This window comes from Cynoglossus semilaevis, chromosome 8 (assembly GCF_000523025.1).
Source record: "Cynoglossus semilaevis isolate Cse_v1.0 chromosome 8, Cse_v1.0, whole genome shotgun sequence".
Taxonomy (NCBI): Eukaryota; Metazoa; Chordata; class Actinopteri; order Pleuronectiformes; family Cynoglossidae; genus Cynoglossus; species Cynoglossus semilaevis.
Genome location: NC_024314.1, coordinates 11606688 through 11617464, shown reverse-complemented (window position 1 = coordinate 11617464; position 10777 = coordinate 11606688). Strand labels below are relative to the sequence as shown.

At 43.9% G+C, this 10777-nt stretch overlaps 1 protein-coding gene across 1 annotated transcript; it reads left to right on the top strand.

Moving 5' to 3' along the window:
* The first annotated feature begins 2226 nt into the window (after positions 1-2226).
* Positions 2227-10353, top strand: sstr2a (somatostatin receptor 2a). Its single transcript, XM_008314697.3, has 4 exons — positions 2227-3040; positions 5165-5755; positions 6941-7266; positions 7853-10353. The coding sequence occupies exons 2-4, from the start codon at positions 5368-5370 to the stop codon at positions 8285-8287; spliced, it is 1149 nt and encodes a 382-aa protein (XP_008312919.1). The 5' UTR covers positions 2227-3040; positions 5165-5367; the 3' UTR covers positions 8288-10353.
* The last annotated feature ends 424 nt before the right edge of the window (positions 10354-10777 follow it).

Sequence of the window (10777 nt, the reverse complement as noted above, 5' to 3'; positions counted from 1 at the left end):
TCTTCTTTCTGCATCAGCACAGAATCATCCCAGTCACGTTGGAGAAGAGACTGTGAACCGTGTGAGAAACTGGCTGAGGAGGCAGAGGAGGCGTCTGTCACAGTACGTGACAGTATCTGTGCAGCAGAGCATCGGAGGATATTTGGATGCTGAGATCTGCTGCTGCTCTCCCTGGTCGCTGCTTGTCTCAGAGTTGGCACAGATCAAAAATCCGAACTCAAATGGACAAAAATTGACCACTGACACACACACACACACACACACACACACACACACACACACAGGCTGTTCCATGCCGAGTTTCCACAGGACCATACTGAGGACACCCAGCAGGAAAATGTTTACAGCCATTAAAAGATGCTTCTGTTTTGAATTAAAAGTATTTGAATGAAGTATCAGACTCACTCCCAGTACTGGTACTGGTACTGGTACTGGTACTGGTACTGGTACTGGTCAATATAAATTCTCCCTTGATTCATTTCATTGTCATTTTCAATTCCAATTGCGTCCGGACCAAAGCGACAGAGTAGAGTTTACAGTCTGCATGTGATTGGTCACCACGTGTGACTGACAGCTGGATCAACCAACAGGAGCCAACCTTTGGTCACCGTTAACTTAAAGTAGTTAACGTTTTTAGTGGTCATCATATATGTGACATACAGTAAGGCACATATACACTCCTCTGTATTCAACCTGTATGTGGAGCAGTGGGCGCTGTTGAGCAAGGGGATTCTTCAACCCATTATAACCAGGATGGAAATCAAACCTCTGATGGTCCACAGGAAGAAGTGGTATTCTTTTACCACTCGACCCCATCCGTACCGTCCATGGGGACATGAGTCCTGCTCAGACTGTTGGATAACGTAGCTGCAGCCAGTAACCAATCACATTTAACTGTCAACTGGAAGCTTTGCCTTTTTCCTCATTGGTCACACAGTTTCCTCACCTTGATCGCTGTGGTCAAAGGTTGAAACCTCAACCCACTGAACTACAGTCGCCCCCTGGAACTGTTGGGTCGATACAAACCCTGAGAGTCCCTTCAAATGCCCCTGTGGACATGGCTCCAGTTTGGAGCGTGCTGCTGTATAAACACGGTGCATGTGAGAAAGTGTCTGATCCCTCTCTTTGATTTGTTATCACACTCGGACCTTTACCCTCCAGTTTGGTCTCGGTGTTGACTCAGATTTAGTCAGAGTTGAAGGCCGAGTGAGGAAAAGTCGTGGGTTGATGAAGCGGTAATTCAAAACATAAACACATCGTGTTTGAAACATGAATGAACCCTGAGGAAATTGTGCTTTAAGGTGAAGTGTTCAATAAAGTTCCAGTATCGACTGATTACCATTTCCTCCATCACCTATCAGCAGTAAACTTCACAGGCGGCAGCGAGCGGTGGAATCAATTTGGGAAAGTGACAGTTTATTGAAAAGAGCTCTGTTACATTCAGCTGTGACGTCTCTGCACACGTCTGTGAAGAACGCCAGAATGTTGAAAGTCTCTGAGTTTGGGTGAGGCAGGACAGAGCAGAGACAATACTCATTTGACTGAAAAGAGTTGTCGGGGCAAATCCTGAACCAGCTGCTTTTAGAGGATGTAAAAAGGATGGATGGATGTCAGATGGTTGGATGGATGGATGGTTGGTTGGATAGATAGATGAATGGATGAAAACGGACCTTGGCTGACCTCCACTGTCCGTTAAGGTACACCTTAAAGACTAACTTTAAAATCCCTGGAGTTTTGACAAATTGCTGAATGGACGAGTCAGTCTGAGAGGCCGAGGTTTTCACTTTAAGCCAAAAAAAAACCCAAAAAGCCTTGGGCTCCTCCTGGGGTGGACTGTATGTGTCTGCTTCCTGAGGGCAAAGTACCTGGCTCATTTCCCTCAGCCCACCTGAAGCACTGCTGTCGTGTAAAGCACACTGACTTATCTTCAAATAAAGCTCCCTCGTCTTACCTCGGCACCAGTTTGTTCACCTGTATGTGACAATATTTATTTTGTACGATTGTTTCATGTGACGTCAGAAAAGCTCAGCAGCTCTTTGTTGTTTAGTTTGTTAGAAAACTCAAACCCATGATGAACGGAGGCTCTCTGTTGTGAAACCTCTGTGAAGGCCTGCACACTGGACCTCTAGACAAACAGATCGTCAAGAACTCACTGACCCCTGACCAGCAAACAGTGACACCAACCCTCCTGAGTCGGGGGTTTTTGCTCAGAGATATGATCCGTCCTTATCGTTCTTCCTCCAGTGAGAACCCTTCTGTCCTTCGGGTCCAAACCCCGGCTTAATTCATCAACAGTTGGTATTAATATCAGTGACATCAGAGGGTTTCTCACGCAGCTCTTGTCTGAGAGAGCACTCCGACCCATCTATTATTCTGTAAAGAGATGAAGAGGGATGTATGAGAGAGAGAGAGAGTGTGTGTGTGTGTGTGTGTGTGTTCTGGACCATACCTCCAGGTCATTTTTGGTAAAAGTGCAGGTTAAGTGTGGAGACAAATCGAGAAGGATTTGATTAAAACAGACGGAAGTTACAGGGCTGAGTTCAAATCCAAGCTGGAACACGACGCATGCATTTTAACTCCCCCTTTCTCCCTCTTTCTCTCTCTCTCTCTCTCTCTCTCCCTCTCTCTCCCTCCTGTACTGTGGTACATCGCGCTGCTGGACTCCTCTTGCAGTTAAACGAGCGCATCACACTTTCTTCACGTTGTCTCTCTGGTGATTCCTGCACAACTTTTTTTCCGCTCCCACACTCGGAATATTCCACTGGAGATTTTTCTTCTGGAAAATGACCTGAGAGCATGTGTTAATGCATTAATCAGCGGCTCTGCTGTGGGCGGCTGATCTCCAGCGCCGTGCGCAACCAGAGCAGGTGGATGGAGAGAAGAGGAGGAGATGAAGAGGAGAGGAGACGAGGAGAGGCTGGAGGGACGCAGCTTCCCAGCAGCTCCGCTGCGCAGCGGCCGGACAAACTGATCTCTGCCGAAAGATTGGCTCAAAAGAGCGTCAACCTGAGAGGAGGGTAAAGGTTTTTCTTTTTAAATGGTGAGTAAAATTAATCCATTTAGAATGAATGGTTTTTAAGGCTTTGAATAATACCTTGCAAGTGCGCCCTGTGCTTAAATCATGTCATATGTTTTTAGTTTGAATAAAGTTGCATTTTATGTAGTACTATTTTTGGTTGATACTGCGTGTATACTGCGTATTTCCTAAATTGCACGGATACTCTGGTAGCTGTCAGCACTGGCATTATGGAGGAACAGGTGGGCAAAAGATGCCCCTGTTGAAAAGGGCAGATTACCACCGGGATGGAGGCTGGGGATTTCTTTCAGTAAGTGTATTTAGGTACATTTACAGTACTGTGGACCTAAAGGAACAATCCTATGATATGAACGGCTTCTTCTTGGCTGATTTTTCTACTAATATTTTTTAAAATATTCATTATTGTTCTTTGTATTATTAGGAAAAAACACACAGCAAAGATCACATGACCCTGAGGGACAGCCTGTTGTAGCAGCTGTTTCCAAACACAAGAAATGAAGAAAGGGTGTCAGGAATATGTGATTCCAAGTCCGTTTGCATCGGTACCAATATATTTGGCCTCACAGTAGAACTACCTCAGTCATGTTTTGGCCAAAATACAATATCTGACCAAGTCTACTCTCCTACTCCAGTGCCTTAAAAAACATGACACATGATCATGACACAAATGCCAAGGCCAAAATGCAGGATTTTTTTGTCTCAGGCCGTTCTGCTTTGATGCAAACAAAATACGATGTCTCTGAATAGACCACAAAAAAACCATCAATGACTTCAGACGGACTGGTCCAATCAGTGTACTGTCGGTGTCTGCAGAGAGTGCTGGATGTTGTACATCCTCTGATCACTGACTGTCACTGAGTGTCAGGTAACGTTGAAGATAACCCTTTGGATTTCTATAAAACTCCCCTTTGAACTAGTTTTATTTGTTTGCTCGCTACATGTAACAACAACACAACATAACATCACTGTTTTCTAAAAATATATTGCATAAGGGAGTGAAGATGTTGGTTGGGTTGTTGTTGCTTCTGGATGTGATCTCAACAGTCTGGTGAAATGATGGATTCAATGAGTATTGAATTAATTGAATACAAATAAATACAATTACAGATGTAATTATTTTTCTTCTTCATTTTAGCATTTTGTGGTTCCTAAATATTACTTAGTGGAAAATGATTATTATAGAAATATATTGCATACAGTATTGTTTGGTTTTGAAGTTGACTGGGCTCAGTGAGAGTTTAGGGCTCAATTTCTGATGGTGATAATTGTCTGGTCTAAACTTGTTTGACATAGTGGACGCATCAGCCCTTTTATTTTAATGCTGAAATTGTCAGCTTGACTGTTTTTTGGATTTTCTGACCTTAAAAGACCATCAAATCTCAAAATCTACGCAAATCCAATTCATTCTACGCAAATCCAGCTCCTGTGTCAACACTGTAGTGAGTTTTGCCCCAGTCCCCCCTCAGCCGGCATGTTTTTGTGCAACTCCAAACCATCAAATGGTTCAAAGTCAATGAATGTCAGTGTCATGACATGAATGCTGTGTGTGTTGGAGCGTGTTGTGAAATGGGAGGTGGTTCAGGGACCACCTGCGTACACTACTCAGACTGGGGAAAAGGAGCCAACCTCTCTAAACTTAGTCTGAAAACGATTATTTATTTACTGCAACTAATTTGTCTTCATTTGTTTAGGTGACAGTGACAGGCAGAACAATCACATATTCTTCCACTAGCTGGCAGCCAGACGACACTAAAAACCGTCTCAAAAAGCCGACTGCCGTCACCTGATACAGAGAAGGCTAGAAATCAGTAAATAAAGACCAAGTGTGAAACAGTCACACTGCTGTAGCAGATCTGGTCTTTTGAGCCTTATCCTTCTTCCTGTCTGACCTTTGAACTGAATGTATTACACAAAAAACTCTAATGAAGGAACAAGTACAAGAGTGCAAGAAGCATCGAGGTGGTTCTTCAGAGAAAGTTAGTGTGACTAATGGCTGTAACATGAGGTAATCCTCTAACTGTTGCCATGGATCTTAAAGAACTATTGCTGCCTGTCTAAGTCTAGGTACAGTATATGTTCTATATTTATCAAAGTAAACCGTTCTTCTGGTTTGTTTTTTCCCCATAGATCTGTGCTTCATCCGAGAACTGATTTTTCTGACCTCAGTTGTCCCCAAAACTGGATCCCAAAGACCACCAAGTCCTAAATCCACATCAGTTCTCCAGATCCATCCATCCACCCTGCACCTCCTCTATGAACACGTCTTTACACCGAACTCCTGAATAGTTTCAAGTAGAACTCTCTGATTACCCAGAAACCCTTTTGGAACCATGGCTCTGGACCCATGGCCCTTTCTCTCCACTCCCCCAAACACCTCTATCCCAGAGCCGCTCCTGTACGACAGCTTCCTGCCGGGGAACGAGTCCGACCTGGACCTGAACATCTCTGGTACCAGGGAGCCCCACCAGGACAGGACCAGCTCAGTGGTCATCACTTTCATCTACTTCATGGTGTGCGCCGTGGGGCTCTGTGGCAACACGCTGGTCATCTACGTCATCCTGCGCTACGCCAAGATGAAGACAGTCACCAACATCTACATCCTCAACCTGGCAGTGGCCGACGTTCTGTGCATGATGAGCCTGCCCTTCGTCGCCCTGCAGCTGGCGCTGGTGCGCTGGCCGTTCGGGGAGGCCCTGTGCAGAGTGATCATGACCGTAGGTGGGTGCAGATCAGGCAGTGGCAGCTGTTTCACTGAGCACACACACAGTGTTCACGGCTCCTACAGGGAGAAATCGTCCTGGAAAATCATGGCCTGATGAATCATTTATTTGAAGGAAAAACCCTTTTATTTTAAATGCAAATTAATTATAAGAGAAAACTAGATGAGACTCCACACTACCACACTACCACTAACAGATGACTCTGACTGGTGAAGCTGGTGCTCCTGGACGTTGACCTGGACAAGCCAGGAGACAGGATGAGACATGACAAAACCCTTTCTCAACACCTTTCCTTTTGTGTGGTCACAGGTGTAATTCTCCTGTGACACAGAGGGTGTCAGCGTTTGAGTGAGAACAGAAAATCTGCAGCAGCCAACAGCGTCACACTACAACATACTCTGCCTGTTGCACTGTGATTGTCTCAACTGATACTGTAGTTAAATACTGACGCCATGACCAACACATGTTCAATTACCCAGAAGAGGGCGCAATAATTTCATCCTAGACTTAAATCCCAGATAAAGACAGTAAGACAGACAGCTAGTTAGCCAATAACAAGCTAGCTAATAGGACCTGCTCCTCAGACACATACACCTCAAAAGAATTTAAAGATTTTGTGTTTTCAATATCAGATTTCTACAAAAACAACAACTTTTTCACAGCATTTTTGGATGCTACCTGTTGATACCTCTCTACAAAAGCACAGTCCTCGTCCAATTATAATTGATTGATTTGAAAAAAAAAGTCCTAACAAATGTCATAATCTGAATGGCGCAAATCAAAATAACCCTCAGGGCGATACCATATATGGGCACAACAGACAGTCTATAATCACGTCCTGTGTTTTTTATAAATCGAAAATAAAAAGGAAGGAAAGGTACAAGTGACTGTTAAATATGTCCCTCAGAACAGTCCACTGACGAGGTTTTCAGTAATGACAAGTCACATTCTTTTTGCTGAAACAGTAATTATACTCAGGGGTTAATCTTAAAAACACAACTTAACTCATCTGGTTAGAGAAGAAACAAGAGCCGCTGACGTGGCATTATTTCACTGTAATCACCTCCTGCTGCTTCATGAAGCTTAGCTGCTACGTAGCCTTGACTCACTTTGTTTCTCCTCCTCTCCCCTGTCCTCCTCTCCCCTGTCCTCCTCTCCCCTGTCCTCCTCACCCCTCTACCAGACTCTCTCAATCAGTTCACCAGCATCTTCTGTCTGATGCTCATGAGCATCGATCGCTACCTGGCGGTGGTCCACCCTATTAAATCCACCAAGTGGCGAAAGCCCCGTGTTGCCAAGTTAATTAACCTGATGGTCTGGGGTGTGTCGCTGTTAGTCATCCTGCCCACTATGATCTTCAGCGGCCTGAACAAGGTGCCGGTGTGTGGCATTTTGTGGCCCGAACCGCAGGATGTCTACTACAAAGCCTTCATCTTCTACACCTTCAGCGTTGGGTTCTTTCTGCCCCTGGTGGTCATCTGTATGTGTTACCTGCTCATTATAGTCAAGGTGAGATGTTTCTCTTTCTGCAGCTACTGCATATTACTAGTGCAGCTGTGCATCTATATTGACCTCTAAGTTCAGTCTTAGGTACTGCAGCGCAAACCAAATGGTCAACTCGATATTTTCTGTATTTTCAGGGTATGGGCTCTTCAGGGCTACACAAATAACTGGTTTGTGTCAGGATTTTGAGATAACAACAGATGCACTCATGATATACATTATATATTATAAATATATAGGATACAAAAATATATAGTATACTAACTAGTCACAATGAGCATAAAAGGTCCACAAACATGCTCTGTCATAAAATAGCTAGAAGAAAATAAAATCAAATTGTAGATAAAAATGAAAAATACAGGGTAAAAATGCCAAGGAAAATGAACCTATTAATAGCTAAATGAGCTAAAATACAGAACCAAAAAAATCCCAAAAAAGACCAAAATTGCCATGGTAATTTTGACTCTCTGCTATGATTGGCTCATGGATATTCCACATATTTTTGCTACTCTAAAACATGAAGACTAACTGAAAGGTAGAATGTTGAAATGTTGAGATGCTTCAAAGCCACTGACGGTTCGTTCTTTGACAGGTGAAGTCCTCTGGCATGAGAGTGGGCTCCACCAAACGCAAGCGGTCTGAACGGAAGGTGACCCGGATGGTGTCCATCGTGGTGGCCGTGTTCGTGCTCTGCTGGCTCCCGTTCTACATCTTCAACGTCACCTCGGTCACCAGCTTCATCCACCCCACCTCTGCCATCAAGAGCACCTTTGACTTTGTGGTGGTCCTGGGCTACGCTAACAGCTGCGCTAACCCCATCCTGTACGCCTTCCTGTCAGAAAACTTCAAAAAGAGCTTTCAGAATGTTCTCTGCCTGAAGAAGGTGGCGGGCCTGGACGAGATTGAGCGCAGTGACAGCAGAGCGGACAGGAGCAGGATGATGGTGAACGACGCCATCATCAGCAGCGCCAACCTGGAGACTCACAACACCGCGTTGCTCAACAGTGAGCTGCAGACGAGCATCTGAAGCAGGGGGCGGAGGGACCTGAGGTGGGCTGGTGAGGTGAAGGTGATGTAACAGTTCCTGCTCATGACACTGAGTTCAGGCCAAACACTTTCTAGATGGGTTTTTAAAGTTCTGGAGAAGGTCGCTGAGCTCGGCTCTAAAGTCGAGGTAAATTAGGCTGAGCCGAGGCGACAGCTCTTTAAACCCAAATGGTTTTTCAACATTTGACCCCACACATGCAGAAACACAACTCAAATATGGCCAAGTAAACGTTGAGTCGCTGGTCAGGTCAAAAACAAGACCTTGGATTAAAGCACAAGTGACTTTGGATGTTCTGTTTATCGGTTCTGCTCCAGATTCATGTACCTACAACTTTCTTTGACTGAATTATCCAGAACCTGGGCAGGTTTTACCTCCTCGACTTCTTTGAATGTTGAACCGTTTCTCAAGGTGGCTTTCCACCATGTTAAAATCAGAAATAAAAAACCCCATCAATCTGTGCTGAAGACGAACACTTTCATCTTTTAGTCAAACCAGCTAGTCTAATATGAGCAAAAAGAAGGACGTCAAACCTCTCCACACACATTTCACTGTCCACAGACTAAAGATGTTTGAGTCCCTGGACGCCTGTCTGGATGCAGTTACATTGATTTGTAAGTGCTTGACTTAAACATCGTGGATTATTGATTGAGTTGAAGGATGGAGGAAACATCCCCAGAGTTATTCTGACATTGCTCTGTTCAGAAAAGCATGACCTTGTAAATAGAAAATGTTTTGATTTCAAACCCATGGGGACTTTTTTTTGTTTTGTGTTTTTGTTAGGATCAGACTGTGTAGAATTTCCTGCTGTAAATGATGCACCAAGAACAGCTCCATGGACCCATCATGGCTGCATCCTCGTTTGTGTTACATGTAAGATATTCAATTTACTCTCTGTAAATTTAAAAGTCATTTTCCCCAGGAGTTTACCAGTGACAACACCGTTATGTCTAATCTTGACCACGAACTGGTCACAAAAGAAAACGTATCACCCGACGTGGTCTAAACAAACAGAAGCGGTCCAAACCATGGGCCATGTTGTAAATGTGGGCCACTTCAGGTTCAGATGCATATTACCTGGGCCAGATGCTAAAAGTGTAATATGCCATGTCAAAAAGTGTGACATCACTTCCTTAACTCTTAACTACTGACAATGAACCTTCAAACACACTCAGGTGGAGTCCACTTTCAGGTCCACTCTGCACAGCCGTGTGTCCTATGTCCAGGTGCTGGCTAGGTCACCTGCTATGTCAGTATATGTTAGCAAATGTGCCAAGGAATCAGAAAATATACCCAAAAACTGCAGATGAAAAGAAGAGAATTAAGATTCACGGAGTGACACAGGTATTTTTCAGCATTTGAAGTCTGCAGGTCTTTGGTAGTAACTGATGAAAATGGCTGTTTCTCTCTGAAGCTCAAATCTGATCTCCAGACACCAAACAGCAGTGTGTGTTCTGGGGGGAAATTACATGAAGATGAAATATTCAGTTTGGTTTATTTTAACTCAATGAAACACAAAATTCAAAGTATGCCCAGTCTGCCACATCTACAAACACCTTATTAAAGACAGTTATTCAGACAATTTGGCAGCGACAGTCCAGTGTTAGCTTAAAGGCATTGTCCAAAACCATAAACAATGCAGTAAACACGTAGTAAAACAAACCAGAAACTACAACCAGAAAAAACATATTGCACGACAAAGGCTGGGAACAACAACTGCAAAACCACTGTAGCTCAGTAGCGCCATCTTCAAATAAATGTCTCAACTGAAGTAGATTTTTTCACCAACATAAATTTACATCACAGTTTAAGAATACATTGTTAACGTCACAAGAGTGTTTTTTTTAAAATATATAGGCTTGTTTTTTTGTTTTTTTGGGGGTTAGCTAAATGCTTGTAGGTTAAGCTAAGTTAAATAGACTACATCCTTCATAGTTAGCGTCCTGTTTCAGGAGCTCACCATCAACAACAACAGTAGGTTGTTTATCTCTAGAATGCAGTTGTTAATCTAAGGACAAAAAATAAATAAAAACTTGTCGTTTATCGTCCTCCAGACTTGTAAAATGACCTTTTTAATTACATTTAAAAGGCGTAGATGAAGCGTGGCCCCTGAGGACTGATCATTTAAGAGCCAATAGACAACGACAGTTCCACCAGTCCAGGGCTTTGTGAACTGGGACCTCTACAACTGTCCAGTTAGACCTGGTTTCTGGAGTCCACCATATGCTGCAGTGTCAGATTCACTGCACCTATGTGGGTGAAGTCAGGGTTCATTAGCAAGTGGACGTGGACTGTTCTCACACACACACACACACACGCAGGAACAAAGCCTGGGGAGTGGGATCTGCCATTGTGACATTGTGTGTGTGTGTGTGTGTGTGAGTCAGTGACAGGAGTGGTGTTTGTCACAGGGTCAGTCCCACCTTCCAGTCTCTGAACAGTTCAGCTCTGATCGAGGATCAGAGATCTGAC